At 42.9% G+C, this 25,748-nt stretch overlaps 2 protein-coding genes across 7 annotated transcripts; one reads left to right on the plus strand and one right to left on the minus strand.

Moving 5' to 3' along the window:
- Nucleotides 1-3,946: 3,946 nt before the first annotated feature.
- On the plus strand, nucleotides 3,947-19,175 carry slc39a6 (solute carrier family 39 member 6). Of its 6 annotated transcripts, none has more exons than XM_040123055.1 (12): nucleotides 3,947-4,045; nucleotides 6,471-6,678; nucleotides 7,457-8,099; nucleotides 9,898-10,054; nucleotides 10,317-10,424; nucleotides 10,571-10,740; nucleotides 12,205-12,396; nucleotides 13,002-13,086; nucleotides 13,502-13,921; nucleotides 14,265-14,345; nucleotides 14,564-14,754; nucleotides 16,749-19,175. In XM_040123055.1, the coding sequence occupies exons 2-12, from the start codon at nucleotides 6,473-6,475 to the stop codon at nucleotides 16,899-16,901; spliced, it is 2,406 nt and encodes an 801-aa protein (XP_039978989.1). In that variant the 5' UTR covers nucleotides 3,947-4,045; nucleotides 6,471-6,472; the 3' UTR covers nucleotides 16,902-19,175. The 6 variants fall into 6 exon arrangements, with proteins under 6 accessions (XP_039978989.1, XP_039978988.1, XP_039978990.1 ...); XM_040123054.1 differs by lacking the exon at nucleotides 3,947-4,045 and adding an exon at nucleotides 4,273-5,353; XM_040123056.1 differs by lacking the exon at nucleotides 3,947-4,045 and adding an exon at nucleotides 4,273-4,960.
- A 3,214-nt stretch (nucleotides 19,176-22,389) lies between these two features.
- On the minus strand, nucleotides 22,390-25,739 carry LOC120787418. Its single transcript, XM_040123060.1, has one exon. The coding sequence runs from the start codon at nucleotides 25,436-25,438 to the stop codon at nucleotides 23,546-23,548; it is 1,893 nt and encodes a 630-aa protein (XP_039978994.1). The 5' UTR covers nucleotides 25,439-25,739; the 3' UTR covers nucleotides 22,390-23,545.
- Between the last annotated feature and the right edge of the window lie 9 nt (nucleotides 25,740-25,748).

Consider the following 25,748-nt stretch of genomic DNA (forward strand, 5'->3'; position numbering starts at 1 on the left):
AGCTAGACCACCCCCTCTTTCACAGGGCCTGGGAAAATGAAAATATGCAAAGATTCATGTCGGTTATATAGACACCAATTTTCATGCAGACTTTTCTCTTCATGCACACTCAGTTGGCGGTTTATTAGGTCCACCTAGCTAAAACTAAAACTTTCTTTCCTTTTTGTAATTTGTCTTTCTTGATATTGTTCATTTGTTACTTTACTTGACTGTAAACATTGTATGAACGACTCAGCTATAAATATTATTTTATAGATGTATTTCTTGATTTTAATGTAAGCACCCAATGTTTATATAATTTTTACCATGTGAATGTGGACATTAACGCCGGAGACCTTTCTATGGACCTTGAATTTCTTTTCTTTTCTGTCTTTTTTTAACTTTACTGCAAGAGTGCATGACATATGTAAATTTTATATCTCAGTCAGATGATTACTGGACTTTATTATGAAGAAGACAGCATGTCCCAAAAATGATCTACAGAATGTAAAATGTATTTTCTGCAGCAGGGACTCTTTTTTATGTCTACAGTGTCTGCGGGATTCAGTTCTTAATACTTTAGAATGGTTTAATATTAGAATCTATGGGCGAATCTCAAATATTTCAAGGTTACACTGTGTTTAAATTCAACATGGTGCCTGCTCAACTTGGTGTGTTAAGAAATTTCAGTCCACAGTGGAGCCGCATTTCATAGGATCCCAAAAACAGAAACACACCCATCCAAGAGCCGCGACTGAGTCCAAAACCAATATTGTTTTTGTGGGCTGGGTGAGAGGCGCTCTCAGCTTCTTTTGAACATTAGAGGGGCAGATGAAGAGCTTACCAGGGAGGCCTCGACCTGCATGATCAGACCCTGCATGTCTTGATCCAGGAGCAGCTCTGGAAGTATTTAAGTTGTTTTCTTACACCACACATGTTTTCAAAGGCTTAGTTCTGGCTAATATTCTAGATTTGTCTTAATGTAAAAATGTCCCATGTGCAGAACCAAACAAACAATGTTGGTCTCCCTGTAACAAGTATTGTGTGTGTGTGTGTGTGTGTGTGTGTGTAGGCAAAGTTTGACGTATCTGGTTCCTCTGAGCCATAGAGCTCCATTGTTGTCCTGAAAATAATAAGTACATCGGTGAGTCACACAGTTGCACTGGGAGTCACATTCCTTCATTACTCCAAACACACACACACTGTAGTTTATTTTGAGTCCCAAACACATTGTCCTGCTGCCCCAGACACTCAGTAATCGCAGCAGATGAGGATTAATGCACCACTGAAAATAGTCCCCAACGCATGCACAGTTTCCTCCGGTTTGTTTGATAAAAACTACAGTGAGCAGCTGTTTTAGGAAAATTACGGAGCCTTTTTAAACAAATCAAACGGTATATTTGTGAGGTGTTTTTAAAGACCTACGTCTTCAGCGGGAACCAATGGGCTCGGAGCTGAGAGCCACAGACAAGAGGAGGGAAGTCAGAAGGTGTTGAGAGACGGACGAACACGCTGGTGTTCTGAGTCTGCACGTGGGATTTGTTTTAAAAACACAGAATAACACCAGACCAATCTCTTATCTCATTTACCTGAAACAGACTGAAATGGGTGTAATCTTGTTTGTGTGTTTGACCTTGAAGCCTTGTTTGTCTAAATTTCTCACCCTGCCCAGGTTGGACATTAACACAAATCCTGGTAAATATTATCTTGGTAAATATTGCCAGTGGTAGTAGCCGTGGTAAACAAAAAGCAGCAACAACCGCCCACAAAACAACAACCACTCCAAACAAAAATTCAAAAACAAATACATGTATGTTTTATGTTGGATTTACACCATAAACAAACGCAGGTGACCACTCTTAAAAGGCTGAACTGACTTTGGCTGTGTTTTACCTTTTCACTTCGTTCCTGTTGCTTTTAAAACAGAAAGGAAAATACGAACAACAGATGCAAGCAGAACTACTTAGCACTATTTGCTTTGTAGGTGGGTTTAATTGCAGATTTCAGGGGCACGTGACTGTTGGCATCCATCTGGTCTCAGTTCTCAGATCTGTGTCTGGGACATTTAACAGCTGATGCAGTAGTTTCATTACATTTAGTGATATCTCAGTACACGTGAAATCTCACACAAAAAAAAGAAAAGAATGGCAGTAAACGTGCTTTTACTTTTATACAGAGATCGTATTTACAATAACATTTCTTGGTCCAAATTTATTCATGAAATCTTTTGGTGAGTCATTTACAGACTAGCTGCCAGGCTTTTCCAGTTTGGTAATCAGAAGCAAAGATCTGGGAGACCTGTTATTGTCAGCGTCACACAATATGAGAGCGTGGTTTAGTAATTCAAGGGTAGAAATGATTAATTCAAGGAAGAAAATGACGTAGTTCAATGGTATGAACAACTGAGTCTATCATTTTAGGGCACAAAAGACCAATGTGAGGACCTATCAAAAGTCTTTCTTCGACAAAGACACAAAACTAACGCTGAGAGTTTCCAGATCTTTTTTTCCAACTAATCCCCTTCCCCTCACTTCTCGCTCCCATCAGACACAGACCTGAACACTGGCAGGAGTTCACACGCTACCAAAGCCCCGTCACATGTTCTGCACCACCATCCTCCTTCACAGTACCTGCTTCAAGCCCCCCTGCGGTGCATTCAAGTACTCCTTGGTAAAACACTTCGTCCGAGGTACTCCGGTTGTTGTTCTGCACTGCACGTAGCCTGTGCAACACAGCAATCAGGATAGCGGTGGTTAATGTATTGGCGTGGGAGTGATGCAGATTTTAGAGTTATTCTGAGGTCATGAGTCCAAATTTGTAGAAGTGAGGGCTCAAGTGGAGCTAAGTATCCAGGGCCCCAACTGGGGAGGGTCCCTTAAAAAGCCTGGAGTCCAAAAGTTTATTTCTATTTACAACTTTGAGATTTACATTGTTAGCATTATAATTAAACTTTCTGTCGGCTGAATAAATTGTTTGATGGACTAATTATTGGATCTAAAACAGCATTAAAGCCTCTCAGCACTCGTTGGAAACTAGTGCACCTTAATTCACCAAGTCTTATTATTATTATTATTATATACACAGTAATGAATTAATCCCAACTCAGTGTAGGCGCCAGAGTGGGAAGGATTCCACCTTTGTTTTAATGCACAGGGTCTAAAGAAGACCTAAAACACGGCGATGGAAATATGCTGAGAGTTCAGATTGTGCAGACTCTCTTCAGTGCACTATAGACGCTCACTTACTGAATAACATTCAAGCCTCTACAGATGCACGTGTTTACTTGCTGATTCAGTTATTTGTAATGGATCTATCCAAAGGCAAAGGGGGCCCAGTGAAGCTGCATATGTGCAGGGCGACTGGCACAAACCTCACCTTTAGTAAGACATTTCTGATGAGCTAACATCAACATCTTTTCCCCAACATTTTCTTTATTCGTTGAACTGTTAAAATGTATATTCTTCACAGTTGATCTCAATCCACGATGGTCTTAATGCTGTTTAAAGCCTCCTTCGTAGTACTAGGAGCAGAATTCTGGTGGAAAATACTAAATGCCTTTAATAAATTTCAATAACTACATTTTAAGCCTTTAACAGTCCGACCTAGGAACATTGACTCTCTATCTCTCTCTATATATATATATATATTTGTATTTATTTTTTTGATCATGAGCCTCAAAAACTCATCACGTCTAATTCATTTGCAACTGTAGAAGTGTAGAATGTAAATGAATGTCGTAATATATTTCACTTTATTCGATTGTTAAAGCTGAGTCGTCGATGCTTCAGCAGCATTTTACTGTTGTAGCTGCTCGAGGTGGAGCTGCTTTTGACTACCTCATATACAGTCAGATACTGTGGTTCGGTCTAGTGCCGATTTGGCTCAGGGGCCCCGATTTGGTCGGCCCCTTCTCGCTCTCTGGAGTTTGCCTCATATTTCCGACAGCCCCTGAAGGCGGCACACAGCACATCCTTCAACCATCGTTACCGGACAGGAGAGGACCGAGCGGCGCCGTCAAGTGCTCACACATCAACCGAGGAGGGTCAAACACAGCGCTTCGTTCACTGTGAGTCGTTCCCACGCGTTTAAATCCGCATTTTGGCGTAGTTAGTGACCGGGCGGAGACGAGACTTATCCGCTCCGCGCGGCGGCGGCGGCGGCAGCGGCGGCTGGGTTCAGTTTCCGGGTTTACCGTCTTTGTGCACACGGCACTGGGCTGGTGCGGAGCGCACAGACCCAACGTGTTACTGTTTACCTCCGGTGTGCGCGAGTGTTTCAGGTCTGAGACAGACACGCGTGGCCGCCCGTTTCCCCGGGGAGCTGGACTGTAGGGTTTTTATGGCGTGATATCGCCGCCAGACTCGGACCGACCCCCGGCGGCAGTGGGAGGCCCGGGACTGGGCCGAGGCCGCCCGGCAGATGCCATCTGTCAGCATCCTCCCGAGAAATTCAGCCGAACAGCCGCAGCCAGCCGCCAGGCTAACCCAGCTAACCCAGCTAACTCGCTGTTGTAAGCCGAAGGGGCGAGGGAGCTGTGCTAGCGTAATCAGCGGCTATTCCTTGATATTGAACATCACAAATCTACGTTCACCGCAGCTACAAAGGATGAGCTGTTCGCCGTGATACGCTAGCTATCTGACGCTCCCAACAGCCATCCCCAACCTGGCCTTCACGCCAGACTCCTTTGAGAAAACGTACTATTTATGATCCCGCTTCGTGTCGGAGCACGAATACCGTCTCCGATTAACTAAATTCATTTTTTTCGAGGCTGCTCTTCCCTTCGGCCTAACAACCGACAGACAAGGTAGCCGTTTCGCAGCCCCCCCCCTCATCTATCTACTGTGGATTTTAACCGTGAACTGTTCATTGAACGAGTGGCGTTTTATCGTAAATCTGTATCCGGAATAAACCATAATCCGTTGAAACGTCTTCCGTCATCCGGCCCCCTGACACATGTTCTGTAATCCCGTTTTTCTATTGTGTAAGTGCGGTAATGAAACAACTGAAATGAGAGGCCGACGTGCTCATCCGGATCATTTCGGCGGGCATGACTGTTCGCGTGTTTGATTCCGACGCTTCCTCGCCACACGAGGGAAAGTTCGTGCTCCCTAAGTCCGCTGCGTGTAACCCGCGGCTACAGTCGGACGCCAGTTTGCGGAGAAAGATTTCTCAAGAAGCCGTAGTGAGCACACGGAGTAGGCAGCACTGTTAAAGTAAAGTAAATGGAGCTGGCGGGCAGCGTCTGCAATATGCAGAAGTGGCTTCATCACATCACGCAGTATTAAAATGCTGCTTTCATCATTATTCATCAGTATTAATATTCCAACCGTGTAATTGTGTCATAACATATCGGAGGGGCCGTTCTGCCTGTGTAGTGAGTACTAACTTTTATGCTTTAAAGTACACGTTGCTGATTATTTTTTGAATGCCACACTTTTACTTGTAATGGGGTATTTCACATGGTAGTAATTTTACTTTTGACTTCAGCGAAGTATCAGAGTACCACCTATGCCACGGTCCAACGGGGGGTAATGTTCCAGTGTGATACTGTCTTGTGCCTTTGTGTCGTAAATACAAACTCTAAATTAAGAACTATTCCTGATTCCATGATTTAGGAGACGAAAGGGCAGGGTGAAAGCACACTGAATTCCCTCTGCCCTCAGCCAACTGTCAGTTTCACTTCCCTCCTCTCAAAAAGGTTAAAAAATTAGAGGCTGAAACGATGAGTTGTCAATCGGCTACGCGATCGGCAAAAATGGAACCAATGGTTTTAACATCGTTTTCAAACTAAATTGCAAAACAGTACCTAGTTCCAGCCTCTTGAATTAAAGGGATTTGTTGCTACCCCCCCCCCCAGTGGCTCGAAGACTGTAATTGCGACCAAAGGGCTTCTACGAAGCAGAGGTGTCAAAAATAGAGTATAGCTGTGACCAAAAAGCTGTAAGCCCAAGCCACAGCGCAAACTTTACCACATTCGTCTATAGAGCTGGAATGCGACTGGATGAATTTCTGCTCCACAGGAAGCCGATACGTATTCTGGGAAAACTCTAATAAAAAATCCGAGAACATTTAAAATAATACCGTGAAAAAAGAGTGGCCAAAAAAACCCCCCCACAACAATCGACCACAGCATGGTGATGAATCGTGAACCTGTGAGACTAAAAGCTGGGTAATTCTCAAACGTTTCCTAAAACCCAAGGCCACGTCGTCACGCTGCTTGTTTTGCCGGACGAACAGTCCACAACCCAAAGATGTTCAGTTTACAGGGATATAAAATGGAGACAAGCAGCGAATCCTCACATCAGAGTAACTGGAAGCAGCAACTGTGTGGCATCTCGATTAAGCAACTATCAAAATAGTTGCCGATTAATTGTCAACTACTCAATTATTTGACTAGCTGGTTGATCCCTAAATAGTTTTACTAATATCCTACCTCGGTAGGTGGCATTAGTACTTGTTGCTGTTTGTCAAAATCCCTGTTTTCCCGGCAGAGATGATGAGTGAGGAGAAGAGTCGAGCCACCCTGGCCGTGATGTTTCTCCTCGCCGCGAGTTTGTCCGGCGGCGACCTTTCTGCGGGTTCAGACTGCGGCCCGTCCCCCACAGAGGCAAACGGCCCGGCGCGTTTACTGTCGGCCGTGGTCGACACACGGAGGGCGGAGCGGAGCCAGAGACAACACCTGGAGGCTCTGTTCAACAGGTGAGCTCCTGTCGATATAGAAAACCGAATCGACGAGTGTTTCGCTCGGTTTATCGGGTTTGTTTATTTTGGTGATGGCAGCTCAACAGATACAACGATTTGCTTGTTTTCTAGTGTTTATGAAAAAGTTTTTGTAGCTGTTGATCAAACTGAGCTAGCAATTAAAATGCATTACATGAAGTATTAATAGCTTGATTTTTGAGTATTTATACAAGGAGCAACTAATAAGTTACTAGATGAAAACATTTTAACTTGTGATCTCAAATCCACTAAACCTGCACAGTATTGACAATCAAATTGCAGTGAATATGTCGAAACCTGCAGATGTGATGAAAATGATGTATCGTGCAGTATGCTAAAAAGGACGACCTCCATTTTTGGATTTTTCTGGTCATTTCTGTAAACGAAGGTGTTGTTGGTTCTTTTGAGCAGACTAACTACACTGAAATGTTTTTGTAACGTGCATGTGCTTGTGCATGTGTTAACAGGCCTGGTTTTAGCAGTGTCGAGAGGAAATAAATGACCAGATCTTCTTGCTTCGTTCACATAGAAATCGTATCTAAAGTCTTGTTTGAACTCGGTGTACGATCGCTGTAGAACTAGCGGTTGTGATCATGTGAACACGTTTATTCAGAAGTTACAAAGTTTAAAAGGTTGCGTACTGTGAAATAAGAGTTAGATTTTCAGATCTTAGACCTTATTTTGTACAAGCAGGTATCACCTCCCTTCGAATGATGAATGATTGTCAGACGTTAATTGTGATGTTTAAACTTAACAGATATGGAGAAAATGGCACTATCTCTCTGGCCGGGCTGAAGCGTCTCTTACAGAGTGTGGGCGTGGATCGCATCAGGACTGTTGTGGTGCAGCATCACGAGCAACCAGGCCACCATGATCACCACCATCACCACCACCACGAAGGTCACCACAATCATCACCACCATCTCAGCGACGGCAACAGCAGCAACTCGCATCAGCAGAAACACATCTCCGCCGAACCCTCGCAGCCCGGAAAGTTTCCAAAGACTGCCGAAAATCCAGATGGCACGCTGGGAAAGAAAACGGAGTACCCAGAGAGCCATCACAACCTGTACGATAAGAAGACCGCGGCGGCGGCAGCTCCGGAGGTTAGCACTACGGCAGTGTACAGCGCCCAGCTGGTGGTGAAACCAGACGAAGCTCACAAGAGACGACGCAGCATCCTCGAACAGCGCAGTCTCGCAGGGGAGGAAACCACCAGTGCGATGGCTGCCACACCGGTCACTGAAAGCCAGACGCAAGCAGCTGCAATCAGCCGGGGGGACGACCGCAGCCACGACCATGACCACGACCACGACCACGATCACGATCACGATCACGATCACGACCACGATCACGATCACGATCATAACCATATGAACCACAGCCTGGAGAACGTAGAGGTACGACATTAGCCTTTAATTCCTGTTTTGGAATTGTCTGCAAATGATCAATATCTTTTCCAGTTCAGTACCTGAGTTTTCATACCCACACAAGTGACTACTTTTCAAAGTGGTGTCATGAACCGTTTTTAGTGCTGAAAGTGTCAAAGGCAATGTGCATTGATTTGAGGCGCTCTCACCCCTCTCCAGTGATTGAGGGATTAATTATAAAAATAGTGGAGTCCTATGAGTACTTGGGATCCGTAGTAGATGGTAAACTGACATTTGAGATTGATACTGACACGGTGTACAAGAAAAGCCAGCGGCGTCTCTTTTGTCTCCGGAAACTCCCTAAGTTCCACATTGACAAGGCCCTGATGACAGTGTTTTATTGATCTGTGCTCGCTTTCTCTTTCATCTGCTGCTATCAGTCTCCTAAGGTCAAACACAAAACGGCGCTCAGTAAGGTGCTTAATGTCTGCAGCAAAATAACCGGCACTGCACAGGAAACTCTGCAGGATCTTTTCAAGAAACAGCCGTATAAGAAAGCAGAATCCATCCTGTTTGATTGTTCCCATCCTTTACATCAACGGGTTCACGTGGTTTCTAGCATCTGGTAACCTCCTCAGACTTCCACTAGTTAAAACCAATAGATTCAAACACTCCTTTATTTCCTCTGCCATCTCCCTCCTCAACTCCAGGAGGAAAAGGTGTTATTTGCACAAGTTTTAACTAATATTTTTTCTATCTTTCTAACTGAGTATTTTACTGCGTATTTATGTATTTTGTATTATGGTCTTGTGTTGTATTCATGTGCCCTGTGTTCGATGTGTGCTAAATGTATGCGTCCCACAGCTGCATAACCAATTGCCCCACTGGGGACAAATGAAGTTATTGATTCATTCATTCATTCATTCATTCACTGGTCCTAATATGGGACGACTAGGGACAGGGTTTGATAGCATCTTATCGAATCTTATCAGCAAGTAACTAATGGCTAAAATAACTCCAACTCAAATATGTCCAATCACCCATTGTTGGCTTAGAAAGCAGAAACACTACAGCTTGTTCGCAACCTGTAGCTCCGACCTGAAAATGAGCTAAGCAGCAGAAGATATGAAATGTAGGTTAAATGTACCTGACATGTTGAGTAAACGGCTGGAGCCTCCTGTTCTTCGCCAGCTAATGACTCCAGATACGAAGCTCCTGTTCCACAACTATTGACCGTAAGATTGTTATACCGATGCGAGGTGATCAGCTGATCACTTCTCTAGAGAAGAGTCGCCACTCTGTTGAACTATAAAAACACTCGTAAACACTAAAAATACTTGTACAGAGGTGTTCCAGAGTGACGTCGTTTCACTCACAAAATCTTTGAATGCAGACAAGAGCTGCAGCTCCAGAGGCGTTATGTTTCAAAAAATTTTTAATCATTACGAACGTTCAAATCTATCCAATAAGGTTGTGAGAACCCCCGGCACAGAAGACCTCAGCTGTGAAGTCTCAGACTCTCAGTGTAAATGGGAACCACAGTCACTGGAGAAACAAACCCTCCTCGGATAAATAAAGATTCGGAAAGACTACAGTGAAGACGTCAAGCTTTGTTAGTCTGAACACTGAACAGCTGCCAAATGCTGGAGAAGATATTCTCAGATATCAGATATTAAAAGACCACACGGCAGCACAGACACAGTTCGAGAGGTTTGAAACTAATGAAAGGGATCCTGTGTAAGAGCTCAAATGGCTTTTGGTATATGCATTAGTGTATTTACATAACCAGAATGAGTGCACCCCGTGCCTTTTTGTGTTTTATCTCCAGTGTCTGAACGCCTCCAGCATCCTCTCCTCACATGGGATGTCTCAGGAGGTGGGTGTGACCCTCAGAGACTTCAGCTACCTCTGCCCCGCCCTCCTCAACCAGATTGTTTTTGGAGCATGCATCCTGCACGGAGACGCCTCCGAACACGGGGAGAGAGGTAGGAAGCACCACGATGCTCGTTGTCGCAAACATCACGTGCCTGTCTGTTGACTCACAGACTGGTTCCCTGGTGCGTTTAGGAGACTTTGACTATCTGGATTTACCTGTTTATACCGGTAGCAACCTTGCAGACTGTCAACCAAAGAAACTAATGAGTAGTAATAAGTAGGCCGCTGCTTTTTATTTGCAGTTATTTTTTTAAGCGGTTTTACAGAAGTTTGAGGTGATGAAATTGGATTGACGAAATCTTTTATTTCTAGACCAGAAACACCATAAACATGCTCACGGTCACCATGGTGACCACAACCACTCAGCCCATGACCACAGCGACCGCACTGGTGGAGAAATTGGCAAGAACATTGCAACAGGTAACATCGTAAATTACTAAATCTAAGATCAGACTTTTCAGCTTCAACTTTTGAATTTCACAATTTTTTTGCAGGGTTTTATGCAACGTTTACTTCTGAAGAAGTGTCAGTTAGAATAAGGAAGGTGTTTGATGTGTGTGTTGCAGCATGGATTGGTGGCTTCGTCTCCATCACGATCATCAGCCTGCTCTCACTCCTCGGCGTCATCCTCATCCCGCTCATGAACAGAGTTTTCTTCAAGTTCCTCCTCAGCTTCCTGGTGGCGCTGGCTGTCGGCACGCTCAGCGGCGACGCCTTCCTTCATCTCATCCCCCATGTGAGTCGGTGGCGTGCCGGATGCCCAGTTGTTTGCGGTTACACTTGTGTACCCCGGGACGTCTTAGAGTGTGTGGCTCGTGTTATCAACCAAATTTAAAGCAATAAGTACGGCTGTTGTCAATTTGGTGTTGTGTAAGCCAGAGTTAAATCGTCTGCCCCTAATCTGTTTACTGTGGTCGTGAATCACGGTCCACCTGTGTTGTCTTGTCTTAACAGGACAACAAACAAAGTGTTTATGTTTGAGATCATCGTTAGGCCATTGTTTTGGTTTTGCCATACACAGAAAAAACTGAGCAGAACAGTGTGCAGACATCTTACATGAGCACAAACACAAAAGTAACGTATGGGCTCCAACTTGGGCATTAATCTGTTGTTCTGGGAAAGCTTTCCACGAAATGATGTGACCGGGCTGCAAGGTGCGTCCACATATTTTCAGTCATGTAGTGTCACGGTGTGGTTCATGCACACGAATTCGATGCTACTGTCTGATGATGCATGAGTTTCAGTACCAATACCAAAACTAGACTTCTTTCAATACCAAACTTTGAGGACTATAAACTCTAAACATATAAAGAATAAGGAAACAAAACCACCGTTTCAGTACCAGTTTTACAGACTTAACAGTTTTCGATACTCGGCCGGATCCAAAAGAATATTGTGTCTCGACACTCGGCCCTAGTGGAGTACAGATTTTGTTTGTGCTCCAAACAGACTTAACCAAAGTTTGACGGACTGGAACTGTTCTCAGACCACCTCCTTTAGGTTTCTTTGTCCACAACCTGGATTGGGTAAACAGTATTGATATTAACACATTTTTAGGTTATTAGCCATCAAATTCAGACCGACCTGGCAGAAATCACCCTAAGTCTGAGCAGTCTAAAACCAATGTGAAGTACAATGTATGGTCTTGAGACCCAGGTCCTGTAAGGTGTAGACTCAATTTAGAGTCATTGAAAGCTTGGTTTCAAATTTGAAGTATTTAGCGATAAATTTGTAGGCATAGTTTGACATTTCAGGAAGTAGTCGGGCGCATATCTCCTGTAAAACACCTAGCGTGTCATTTTTGCACTTTGCTTTTTGTACGGATTAAACAAAGGGGATATAGCATGTTAATTCTTGAGCTCTAGAGGTGCTGGTACGTAGATTTTGTTAGCCTATGGACAGAGCCAGGCCAGCCGTTTCCCCCCGTTTCCAGTCTGCTAAACTATGTTCTGCTGAGGTAAGCCAACTAGCAGCCAGTTGTAGCTTCATGTTTACTGAACAAACATGAGAGTGGTATCCATCTGAACATCTAACCCTCACCACATGTCAACATATTCCTTTCAACTTGAATGGCAGTGGTGATGTGTTAGGTTGAAGATCTGTCGGTGGCAGTTGGCGCTCTGACCGCTTTTCACTTACGTTACTGCTGTTTACCACATTTCATCAGTCTCCTTATGTGTAATATCTGCTGATGCTTCAGTCTCAAGGAGGCCACCATCACCACCATGAGGATTCTGGGATGAATATGGAGGGACATCACCTCCACGATGGGCAAGACGAAAACCTGGACGCTGTGTGGAAGGGCCTGACGGCTCTGGGTGGAGTCTACTTCATGTTTCTCATTGAACACTTCCTGACGCTGGGAAAAATGTACAAGGACAAGAAACAAAAGGTCAGAGATTCATCAGTTTCCTTAAGATGTTTGGGTCATTAAAATGGAAATGAAGTGGTAAAAATTGTAACACATGCTTCCAGTCCACTCTTCTATAAAATACACACCTGTGAACATATAAATTCAGTTCAGGTTTTGAAGATGTATTAAAAAAAACATGGCAACAGTTAATTGAATGAGATTTAAAATGAGAATACACAGTCTTTCAAACTAGGGGCATGATGTTTGAAACATTTCCATTTTTCTAGTTTATTTTTCTGCCGGACCATTTCTTTCATGCAGCCAAAGATCTGAAATGTAATTTAAATGTTTAAATATTATTACTTTTTATTTTACATCTAAAAAATGGACACTAGTGATTGGCTCGAAAGTTATTTTGTGATTTTTGCAAGATTAAAAATCTCTAGAGCATCATGAGGTGATTTTGCAGCCATGAGTTGTTTGCCTTCACCTGCTCAGAGATTCAACTTATAGCTGAGGTCTAAATCACCCTTCTGGATACTGCAAACTCACTGAAACGTGAGGTTTGATAGTTTAGTGTTGTTGACTGTCGTTGTTCACTCTGTTGTGTGAAATAAAAACTAGGTGTTTTGCCACCCAAACAGATCCAGAAGAAATGGGATCAGAATGACAAAGCAGATCCAGAGAAGCAGCCTGCTCTGGAAGAGACTGACCTGAAGCCGCCTGAAGGTAAGACGCAACAGGAAACAAAGACCCTGGAGGTTCAACTTTCTCTCTGGGGGCAAAAACACGTCCCAGCAAACCTGGAATTCTTTAGCTTTACAATGCCACGAAAATGTCCAAATTGTCTGAATTCAGTTCAAAGCACAGCTGAGACTAAATCCAGGTAAAGCTGATGGAAGTCGAGCCAGGTTTGACAATGTAGAGCAGAGTCTGAAAAGAGTCTGGTTCATCTCCAAGTCCAGCTTACCTGTCTAGACCAGTCAGGTGGCCTGTTTCTGTGGTATCATCAACAATCAAAACTGTCATCCCACATTTCAGCAGTAAGAATAAATGTGCTGCTTTCTTGTCTGTATGTACTTGTATGTCAGACTCCATCCAGCTTTCATTTTAAACAAGTGTAGCCTGGTGACGGCGATTTTAGGGTTGTTGTCCATTCCAGACGTGGAGACTAACGGCGCTGGTACGTTCGGAGGCCACTCGAGCAGCCTGCACGACGGCAGCGTGGCAGAGGAGGAGCAGGTCATGTTGGCGCCACAGGTGTCCATCGTCTCGACGCAGGGTTACGGACGAGCATCGGGCGCTGCCGCCTACACCTCCGAGGACTGCGAGAACAAATGCCACTCCCACTTCCATGACACAGTGGGCCAGGCCGACAGCATGCACCACCACCACCATGACTACCACCACATCCTGCATCACCACCACTCCCAGAACCACCACCCGCACAGCCACTCCCACTCCTACTCAGAGCAGCACTTCCAGCAGGCCGGCGTGGCCACACTCGCCTGGATGGTCATCATGGGAGATGGACTGCACAACTTCAGCGACGGCCTGGCTATCGGTGAGCAGGTGTTACTGTCAGGGCTGGAAATCAGGTCACAGCTCAGTATCTAGCTCATATATATCGGGTTTGACTGGGGGATGGAAACGCTGATCATTACTACCACAGAAAGGAAAAGTAAATCTTCAGTGAGTTACATTGCTCGACATCAACCAATCAAATGGCAGTCCTTTAGGAACAGACAGCCCACTTCCACAAATCGGCACGGTTAGCAGAACAGGCCACGCGATGTTGTTTTGTCATCAGAAGTCAGAAGGGCGTTTCGTCCGAGGAAACCTCCTCAGACATTAGCACGTTAACGCGATGGTGGTGGGTTTCCATATTTTATCTTGTCGTTCCGCAGGAGCTGCTTTCACTGAGGGTCTGTCCAGCGGTCTCAGCACATCATTGGCTGTTTTCTGCCACGAGCTTCCTCACGAGTTAGGTAAGACCTCTGATCAGTCGTTCAGCATTAGCTGCACTGTGGGCGAAGCTTTCCCATGAAAATCCATTGTTACTGCAGCACAGTGTATATTATTTATTTATATATGACAATGTAAAAAGTATTCAAAATTGCTCAGTAAAAATTCTCAACTAATGTTTACATCAGTCAAATGGATGTTTAGCATTCTAGCAGATGAGACGACGTATTATTTCTCCCAGGTGACTTTGCGGTGCTCCTGAAGGCTGGCATGACGGTGCGTCAGGCCATTCTTTATAACGTGCTGTCGGCCATGATGGCCTACCTGGGCATGGTGACCGGTATCTTGATCGGACATTACGCAGACAACATCTCCATGTGGATATTCGCACTCACAGCCGGACTCTTCATGTACGTGGCTCTGGTGGACATGGTGAGTCAACGCGTCGTCTCCCGCACTTGAACACATCACAACCAATACAGCCAGTCATAAGTTAACTGCAAACACACACACACAGTGGAAAGAACGAGTCGGTGATCTAAGCCAATGAACATCGCAGAAAGGCACGAAACACACTACCGCCTATAGGAGAGGCTCAGCCACACACACACATCATCGACGGGGGGCTCGGCGCGTCAGAGCACACCTGTCACCACCATGTAAAAAGTCAGTGGGTAATATGGATAAAATGTAATTATATATCATGAAGGTGATACATCATGATACGACAAGTTTTCTGGAAATCGGCAAAGAAACTGAGCATGGAAAAAATGACCAGATGAGAACTTGGCGTGTGCCATTTCCTAGTTTTAATAATGGTACCACAGGGCGCTAGGTAACACAATAAGGCCCAAAAAATGTCCCCAAGTAACCAAACTGACCATAAGATGAGACACACCGGGGTCCTGACACAGCTCGAAGGACAGTGATTTCGCTTTCCGGGTAATTAATCAGACAACATTGTAACACTGGTGGGGAAAAAAAGGAAAAATGAATTTTTACTAGTTTGGATACGTGGAGGCAAACAGCTCAATCAGCCGTCTTCAGGCAGTCTGAGTGTCAGCAGGTCTGTTTGTATTTTAAACCATAGCTCTGCCTCTGTCTGCGTCTTTAAAATATCTTGTAAATCCACCAACTATCACACAGACTGAATACAGTATCTGGTCAGATCCATCCAATCTGACCTGCTGAAAAACCGATCAACATTTGTTTGTTTGTTTTTTTTAACACATCCTATACATGATGATAATATCCTCAATATTATGCTCTGAATACTTCATCGCACATGGATGGAAAAATGTTTTCCTTTCAGCCGCATTTCTGTACAGACCTTTGAAAAGAGCCAAACACAGCAAAAATAGGAAGAGCAGTCATGTAGGGGGGATCCAGGTGTGTTTGGGTGGGTTAAACCAGTGCATTCAATATTCAAGTCTCTCTCTCTCTCTCTCTCTCTCTCTCTCTCTCTCTCTCTCACTCACACACACACACACACACACACACACACACACACACACACAGTCTCTGTAAAACTTGCACACGTGACAAGTTTATAAAAAAACAAACACGGTAGAGTCGAGTTGTCACAGTCAGCTGCCGCCTGGAAAACACGGCAAAGCTTCTGTGGTCTGAGGCAGACCACTTGTGGCCACTTTCCTGCACAGCACTCTGTAAAAAAAAAAAAAAAAAAAAAAGGCACCCCGTAAAATCCAAGGTAGACAAGGTGACAGTCTGGCGCATCCTGTAGTCAGCTGGGTTTAGTTGACAGCAGAGTTGAGTCTCCAGTATGCTCCGTCAGAAGTGCCTGTCAGACGGTCGAATAGCTTCGGAAACCCTCTTCCTCCACACCTTTCCGATGTTGAATAATGGGGGTCTGCGTCTGACAATTTCTGACATTCACACCCCCTTCACACGGTGAGACGGTACGCTGGGTTAGAACGTTCCTCTCTAGCCCTTTTTTGTTGTATTTGTCCCACAACCAGTCAGAACAGCTTTCCGACGTAGACAATCAAGACGCCCTACGAACCAGTTCTGTCGACAAATAAGCCGACCCTTGGGACAAAGCTCAAATCTCCCTCAATCTCAGTTCATCTTGAAGTCCCCCTCCACTCAAAAATGGAGGGGGCTGGTTTCCTCATTTACTAATGACCTAATACAGCTTAAATCTACTATAAATCTTGTTGTTGTTGGGGGTGATGGGAAGTAAAACGCAGCACGGACAGACTGTGACGAGTTCAAGCTAATCACCACAAAAATAGTCCATAAAGATACATAGATTAAAATCTCTTGGGCTGCTCCATCCTGATTACTGTCGGCTACAGATTACAAGTAAAACGAGGTGCTTGCAGTCGCAGGTTGTTTAAATGCACAAACTCTCCTGCGGTGGAAAACAATAATATTGTTGTTGTGCGTCCTCCTTGTCCTTCCAGGTGCCCGAGATGTTGCATAATGATGCCGGGGACCACGGCTTCAGCCACTGGGGCTTTTTCCTGCTCCAGAACGCCGGCATCCTGCTGGGTTTCTGCATAATGCTGCTGATCGCCATTTTTGAGCACAAAATCCAGCTGGACCTGGGGTACTGAAGATGAAGTGTTCAGTCCTGAGCTCCACGTGCATTCCAGCGTCTCCGTTAGAAGTGTAGTGTGTTTTTTATTTGTTGTTCTAGACAGGCCGAGTACAGTCAGCTTGATTTAGTTCGTGTTTTCCATATCATGTAAGTCGAGGCACCGTTTCTAACACAGAAATGGAATGTAACGTAGAAGTCGCCGTGTTGACCCCTCTCTCTGCTCTTTTAGCTTGACGGGAACAGAAGCTACACGTTCAGGAGCTTCTGAGGCTCAAATGTCTGCTGCTCGAACAGAGAACAGGGGAAAAAAATAGCTGAGATAGTGTTTTCATTTTTTTTTTTACTTCGGTTTAATAACAGGCAGCAGTTTCTCCCTGTGTCGACAAACTCGTGACCCCAAGTAGGAGATAAGTCTACAAAACCAACAGTCCCCAGTCGTAAAGGCTCTTGTCACCACAACGCTCATTTGATCATTTTTACTAGTTAGCAGTTCATTTTTACAACAAATCCACAAAAGGTGGAAGCAGCATGAGAAAACTGCACTTCGACCTTTTTTTTCCTTTTCGCCATCAATTCCCTTTTTTCCCCCATTAAGTCTGATTTTGTCGTATTTTTTTTTAATTTATCTGACTTGTTGGAGGTGTTTCTGCTGCAGAGTCAAACCAGATCAGTATTATACTAGATACCCAAAGTGCCGAAACAGACCCACTGTTAGTAAAACACCGTACTGGGTAACAATTTTACATTTGGAGGTTCCTCCTGTAGGCGCTCAAAATGGTGTGTTCAAGAGATTACTTTTGTCCTTGCCAAAAGTAATCTCTGTATGCAATGTTGTTGGCTGTGATCAACCATCATTTTGCATTGTTGACTATTCCATTAATTGTTTTGTTTTTAAAATGTCCGAAAACCGTCAAAACTGCGCCTTGTTTCTACCAGAGAAGAGGCTGACCTGTTACAATCGTTTATCAGGAAAAGAAAAATACAAAATCCTCAAATGTTACAAGCTGAAACCAGGAAACGTTTGGCATTTTTGCATAGAAAAATAATTAGCAACTGTTTATTATTGTTGCCGATTCGGTTTCAGCCCTAATTGTGATCAGTTCTGAGAGCCACCCCCCCAGTGTGTTCCATGTGGCTTATTACAGGAAACAGAAGGCGGGAGTGGTTTGACGTACGCCATACCACGCCGCTACTGTACGCTGCCCTAAATTGAATTCAGTTCAATTAAAACGTTATTGGTGCCATACAGTCCTGCCGGAAGTCACCTACCGACTTCCTCGGCAGATTAAAAGTCCGTCTCAGGACCTTCTGAGGCTGGTGAACCAGAGCGAGAGTATGGAGCCATTCTGTAAATTTCAGGAGGTAGTTTGGAAATAGGTGCAAGCGCTACAGAAGAAATGACAGCATTTTATTTAGTCATCAGACGGAGGAGGAGGAGCGTCACACTGAGATGTGCCGAGTCCTCGGGTGCTTATGGGAAATATAATGTTACATGTTCTGAAACCTGGACTTGGTGCTGTGGCTCTAAATCAGCAGGATATCCGTCCATCAGATGAAGCTGAGTTCAACCTGATGAAGGAAAAGGTTTCATAGACCTTATTGGTTGATAATTAACACTCACCGTTGCTGTAACTCTTTGAATGCTTTGAAAGTTCGTTGGGGTTTTTGTTGGCCGAGAGCTCCTTAAAGGGTTACTATCATGTTCTCTCTTGACGGACAATTCAAAAATGCCTAAAATGAAATCGAAAAAAAAGGACAAAAAGACGCAGCTGTCCGGTTGTCCAGACCACGACAAGGCTTTAGGCTCTAGATAGATGACATCAGTGTTATCCTTTGAATAAAGCCCCAGTGTTCGCCGGGAATGAAACAAAAACTCTGTCAGCCGCGTGTCAAAAAGTGAACTGAAATAGATTTTGTGTCAAATTTCGTTTGTTACATGTTAAAGTTTGATTTGAAAGAGCGTTCGCCTGTCAAACATTCAGTCTCTGCTGTTTAGGAGACGTGTCTGGGCCAAAATTTCTTTTCTTAATCTTTCTGAAATGTGATAAAAACAAGGATCCAAGAAACAAAACTGAACCTAGATGGGTTTGGATTTGCCCTCTAGTGGGTGCTATTGTCAAATCACAGTCTGATTCTGACAGTTCTGACCTGTACACGTGGAGCTGAACAGGGTCTAAATTCCTTTTTTTTCTAATTTTCAGATTTTTGTAATTTTTTTTTTGTAATTTTAAATACAGATAATCCAAATTTTGACATGATGCGCTTAAATTAACACCACCTTTGCTCATTTTGAAGGTAGGCTCTACTTGAAAGTAGAGCAGAGTTTTTAGTTTCATTTCTTTTCCTGTTAAGGCCTGCCTGTTTTTACTTGTAAACCCTACGCCTTAGATTACGGTCAGGGTTTTTGAAATCATCTCTGGCTCATTTACGCTCGTCCAGTTCCAAACAGCAGAACAAACACCTGCAGACGGGATTCTGATAGTTAACATAGCGGTGACGATGCCTTAGGACAGATCCACATCAAGCCATCGTTCAGCCGCAGTCGGACCATTGTCGGGCCGCTGTTAAGCATCTGTGGCCGACCATCGGCCGAAATTTCGGTGGTAAATTCGGACACATCAGCTGTATCTAGCCCTTCTGCTTATTATTGGCTTAAGCTGGGTTTTGACATTTGATGCTCACTTTTCCCAGTTCCAAAATAACACTTTCAACTAACAGGTAATATTTTAGATTGAAATTTCATTTGACAAAGTTACAGCTCTAAACTGCTTCTCTCTTACGCTCTCTGAGAAAAATACAAATCAAACTTTTCCTAAACGTTACTAAAACGCAAAATGAGGAGTGTCTGCAGATGTTCCCAGATGAATGCAAGTCAGGCATCACTAACTGGTTGGCCATGACCTCTGGACTCTCAGTGAAATGTCTACAAGTGTGTAAGAGAAGAGCCAGAGATGTTGTTTGGCATCTGACCAGTGAAGAGCCAAGAAAATGAAAGCAAATTACTGCAAAAAAAAGGGGGAGTCAGCCGGTAGTCTTTGTTCTGTGATGTATTTTTCAATTATTTATTTTTTATTTTATTGTTACAGTTGAAGAGTCAATGTGGCAGCTCAACACCTTTCAGAGAAAACGAATACTTTAAAAAAGTCAGTTAATCCTTGTTACAATATTACTCCGGTTCGGTTTGATTGTGGACTTTGACACCGGTAATTATCAAAGCAGAAACACAGACGTAAAACGCAAATGTTCAGCATGAGCTCAGTTTGAATGGTTTTCTTTGTCACCGTGTTTTGTTTCGTTTTGGTTTTTTAAAGAGGCTGCTCTGATGTTTAGGTCAAATAACAATGTTCCCTCACAGGTTGTGAAAGAACAATAATTTCTGAGGCTTTTGAAAAGCGTTTAACTGCTTTAAAAAGTTTTTAAAAGTTCAAAAAGTAAGTTGAGTTCATACATGAACCTCACTGTGTATGTTACATGTACGATATTATACTAAATGTATATATTTATGTACAATAATGTACAAGTACACATTTCATCGGTTTCAGTCGTTCTCTCACTGTGCTGTTTGTTGTGAAGGAAGGAAAGAAGAGTTTCAGCTTCAACACATTCAACACAAAACCAAAAAAAAAAAATCAAATTCAGAGAAGGAGTTGGTGTGCTGGAAATCCACAAAACGAGGGGGATTATAATTTCTTGTTTATGTCTAAAACTAAATGTGAAGTGTTAATGAAGGGGTCAACAGCAGTCATGCAGCTCTGAAGTAACTCCTCAGAATTCATGTTTGCTTTTTTATCAAAACAGTCAGAGATTCAATAAAATCTCAAGCTACAAAAAAAAAAAAAAAAAGTAATGTCAAGGAAAGTGAGGAAAACTTCTTGGATCCACACCATGGCACAGGCCCCATCCCTCCACCGAATTTGGTGCAAATCTTTTCAGTAGTTTTGGTGTAATCCTTCTGACGAACAGACAGACAGACGGGTGGAAACACAACCTCCTTGGCGGAAGGTAATAAAGCTTGTTTGATGGTATGTTGGAGATGACTGTGCCACATCTGGATCAGCAAGTATCAAAAATTGTCAAGTGCTCCTTGGAAAGATCAGATGTTTCATGATTTAATTATGGTCTTGTATTTATGACACCATCTAAACAAGCCCCTCTTATTTTCACGACTTTGTAAGTGGAAGTTTTCTTTTTGTTTTCTAAAAATGCAGGAGCTCACGGCAGTTGGTCTCCTTCTTTGGCTTCTACCCTTTGGTTCCCAAACTTGTAAAAATGTAGAAAAAAAATGATTTTCCGTGTTTATGAAGTGAACGGTGATGTCTTTTTGTTGTCGCAGCCTGACGGTGTTTTCACAAGTTAAACTGCTTGAATGTCAAGCATAGTTTTGCACTCAACTCCCAGAAAAAACAGTAGAACCTCACGAGTTACATGTAAAAGCAGGTCAAATCAGCATTTTGTTCATTTTCTGCTGTATTGTATTTAGGCAACTTTCTTGTATGACTGTAAAACCAATGCATGTTTTGTTTTTGGGGTTTTTTTCAGATTTTTTTAGAATACAAAATATGTTTATACTTGGCCACGTAGGGTATTTTATCATCATTACCAAAAGTCTGCCATATTTTTATCAATTGTAAGCATTTCAACCACCCAGCCTCAATCAAAAACAGCCTTTCACCAACACTCACTTGCTATTTAAACATCACGATCACTGGACGCAGCGCTAAGTGGGAATTTGTACGTCTCCTGGAAAACAGCGAGATTGACCAGCCTGATATTTAGCTGCAGAGCTGTTACACTGTGTTTCTGTTATTTTGTCTGTCTCGGCTTTGTATCACTGGCTGCAGTGAACTTCAGGCAGCTTTGACGTTGACTCACTGTGCTCTCTGACATTCCTGGATTAAAATAAACTTGGTCACCATCCCAGAACACTCTGCCTGAAACTCTGTTTTTCTGGACAGTGAACGGTGAGATATTCCCTAACTCATACTGAACCATGCAAAACCAGAAGTAAACACTTCAGTATTTATTTTCCTTTTATTTACTACAAGCTGCTCCTATGTATTTATCATTTTTATAGAAGAGCAAGAGTATGGGTCTATTTGTGACCGTCTTTGTCTGAAGATCCGCTAATGTTTAACTGATTAAATATCTTCTTATTGTGCTGCAGATGTTTTAATTCTTGATCTGGATGGAAAAGTATTTTGGGAATACATTCAAAACACTGGTAAGTGCTGGATTTTTTCAAATGCACCTGTAGTTTTTGTCATTAGACAGATTTACTCCCACTAAATGATGGAAGATCTATTTTACTTAAGTACTAGTACCAAAACAAGAGTTTAAAAAAAATACTATATTACTGTCTGAAATAAGAACTCAAGTGTTCTCAGCTTCATGTAGTTAAAGTATCAGCAGTAAAAGTACACAAGTGTCATCAACTGAATGCACAAAATTCAAAAAATGTACAGACAAAAACCTACACCCTCGGACTTAGAAGCCTAAACCTTTATTAATTTACTAGTCGATTGACAAAGTTTCCAACAAAAATGCCAAACATTTACTACATATTGAGAAGCACCTGCTTTTTTCTGTTCTTACGTTGGACACATCACCATGGGCTCTGTGAAACTGCGATGGTCATTGTTCACTTATATTTTAGAAAACAAAATAATTCAACAAATAACTAGCAGATAAATCAATGACGAAAATATCTGTTAGTTGACGGCCAGAGTAATGTAAAAGTCTACATGTGGTCTGAGGACAAAAAATCACAATCTGTGTTGGCCGATGTGGAGAGGAGCACTTTCACTTAGCACAAACCCCTCTTGGGTTGAACACCGCTGTATAAATCACATCAATACTGCACATACATGAATCATCTATTTTAGCAATCACACTGCCTACGTTCATGGTTTAGGGTAGATGAGATACAAATAAAAAGAGAGAAAATGAAACAAACAGAACACCACATATTCAATTGCATCACGTGTGAAATTAAAGCGCGTAAAATCAACAGAAATGTGACTGGTGACTGTCTTTATATCAACATCTCATTAGATACTAGTAGAGTTACAGTATAACAGACCTTCCCTAAAATATGTCTCAAAGTCTGTTGAGTATAAGTCAGTGATTATCTCATATTATAGGTACAGTATATGAGTACTAAGTAGTTAAAAGAACAAAATAAATGTGATGCAAATAAATGCTTTTGTCCTCCAAAAATCTGCATGGCACCAAAGCTCCTGCCGACATTAAATGACACTGCATTAGTCCAACAAGCACAGATAAGAAATATTAACCGTATTTAAGACAACATTCAGATTGTACTCTTTCACCATGTCTGGTCGTTGACCATTTATAAAATAAAAAGAAAAAACACTGTTGGATGAATTACCGCTGAAATGAATATATTCATGATCCCCAAAGAGTGAATCAATTTTGTTGATCTGCCTTCGCGCATATAACACCAGCTGTAGCGTGCTTCCGTACAAATCATCATGTTGTGATGATAATAATATAAATGCTAGCAGGCTAATGCTAATATTTGCATTAACATATAACATTGTGAGCACATGAAAATGCTTATACTTGCATGACTTAGCTGTACTTTAAGTGTTATCATTCATCATTGTGGCAGCTGCTAGCACGGCTATACAGACTTTTTTGTTACTCCCTAAATCCAAGGAAATTTATAAATTTCTTAAAGAGACTTTTCTTTTCTTTCATCTCCTGTCTTTCTTCAGACAATTCCTCCTCTGTTTTTTTAAGTTTATCTCTTTTGGCCACCTTGGAGATGATTTTTGCCCTGTCCCTCACTGCCTCCAAAGACTGGATTCGAGCCTGGTAGCCCTCTTTGGCCTCAGACCTTTCCCCTTCAATCAGCATGTCAATGTACTCTGGAGCGGTCAGAGGGTTGGGCCTCAGGGCGATCTCTTGCAGACGAGTTATACAGTGAGCAGACTGATCCATGAGGGACACGATCATGTCTTGAAGGTGAGAAATCTCTTCCTCTTGCCTTTCAATCACTTCCTGGGTAGTCATCTTTTCTTTCGTAGCTTTTTCATACTTGTCTTTTATCTCTTGCAGTGTTTGCTTCTCTTTCACTTTAACATACTCCCAACTGTATGTCTGGTTTGAATGCACACTCCAAATGCATTTTCCAGGGCAGACAGTGCACATCCCCATCCTATCCATTGATGAACAGCCATTTTTTTTAATATCATCTGCTATTGCACATGGGTAGTGGCATGTTATTGAACATTTCTGACAGTTGGTAATGTACTGTCCCTTCTGTGTGAGCTGTTTTTTGACTGGCTTAATAATTTCCACCTCAATCTCAAAGTTTTCATTTGAAGTCATGACTGTTTCATGCTCTTTGATCTTTTCTTTGGTTGTTTCAATTTCTTCAAGTTTTGCTAATCCAGCTCTAACTTGCGGCTGCAAACCTTCAATGGCTGTTTCAAGGTGCTTTCGTTCTTTTAGAACCTCTTGAGTCATTAGCAAGCTTTTGGTTGTCATTTTACCCAAAGCAGTGAAGAACTTGTTCATACTTTTGGTACCCATGTTCCAAAACATTTCATCAAAGTCATTATCATCTGAATCCTCATCACAGGCCCGGTCACTGATGCATCTGTTGTCTGCAAACAATGCTGAGTTGTTGAATTTGAAGTGAACTGGAAGCCCTAAGTCATTTTTTGGACATGGAACTCCAGAGACATTTATTGCCTCAAGAACCGGTGGCTGCTTGCCATCTGCAAAAGTCACCAGCATCTCAATGTTCTCTGCCACATCTTTGCCAAAAATGGATAGTACAGAGTCAAACACATATCGTTGTGTTGCTGTTAGTCGTGCAAGAGAGGCTTCAGTAACAAAACACACTGCATCAATCTCACTGACTCCATCAACTGAGGTGAAAAGCCTCCGGATTTGTTCTGTGATCTCCTTGTCTCTTCCTATTCCTCTTGTATCCCCAAACCCTGGTGTGTCCACAACTGTCAGAGAGAAGGGGATTTTAAACCCTTCTTGGTAGTTGATTTTATACACAGTGACCTCAGAGGTCTGGCTTTCAGCTTGGGATCTTGACTGATCCTCAACAATTAGTTTAAATCTAAAATTGTCCTGCCACTCTACACCAACAATGTAGTTGAACATTCCATTGATCAGAGTAGACTTTCCTGATCCTGTCGCACCAAGAAGCATGATAGTACGATTCTGCCTCATGCTTTCTTTGCCAAATTTATACCTCCGGCATCCATCTATGTCCAAATCTTCTTCTTCCAGTGGCAACTGGTAAAGTGAGGGGGATTCAGAATGCAAATTCATGCTAATATGTTTCAGGAATTCTGCAAGGCGAGCAAATTCACATTTTGTTGTGCAGACATCAACAGTGATGCTTTCCTTGCTTCCGCCAGCCACACCACAATCACATCTGACCCTGACAACATATTCTGTCTCTGACTGAAGCCCTGAAATCACCACCTTTTCAGCTCTTGACATTGTTTGTTTCCATTGGAGATCTTTGTTTTTCAACCCTTTGTCTCTTTGGGCGTACTCCACCATGTAGCTCAAAACCTGGACATCGCGTCCAAGCTCAGCAGGTTTCTGCCAGCTAGCTGATATCTCACTTGAGTTTGGTTCAACTTGAAATTTTCCAGGAGGGCTGCAAGGCAATGTTTTACTGGAACCACTGACTTCATTGGCTGGCCCAACACCTACTGAGGTCACTGCTCTGCATCTGAACACATACTCTGTGTTAGGACTCAGATCGCTCACTGTGACTTCTTCAGCCTTTGATGCTGTCTTTTCTTGCCATCCATCCTCTCCACTGACGCAGTACTCAACGGAGTAGGAGGTGACATCCTTTGCTCCA

The sequence above is a fragment of the Xiphias gladius genome, unplaced genomic scaffold (genome assembly GCF_016859285.1).
Source record: "Xiphias gladius isolate SHS-SW01 ecotype Sanya breed wild unplaced genomic scaffold, ASM1685928v1 HiC_scaffold_1474, whole genome shotgun sequence".
In the NCBI taxonomy this organism is placed as follows: Eukaryota; Metazoa; Chordata; class Actinopteri; order Istiophoriformes; family Xiphiidae; genus Xiphias; species Xiphias gladius.

Excerpts from the sequence above, each read along its gene's own strand:
- slc39a6 (XM_040123055.1), top strand. The coding sequence starts at position 6,473 with ATGATGAGTGAGGAGAAGAGTCGAGCCACCCTGGCCGTGATGTTTCTC. Across the intron at positions 13,087-13,501 it reads TGACCTGAAGCCGCCTGAAG|GGTTGTTGTCCATTCCAGAC; the intron begins GTAAGACGCAAC and ends CGGCGATTTTAG. Across the intron at positions 14,346-14,563 it reads CGAGCTTCCTCACGAGTTAG|GTGACTTTGCGGTGCTCCTG; the intron begins GTAAGACCTCTG and ends TATTTCTCCCAG.
- LOC120787418 (XM_040123060.1), bottom strand. The coding sequence starts at position 25,438 with ATGGTGGAGTACGCCCAAAGAGACAAAGGGTTGAAAAACAAAGATCTC.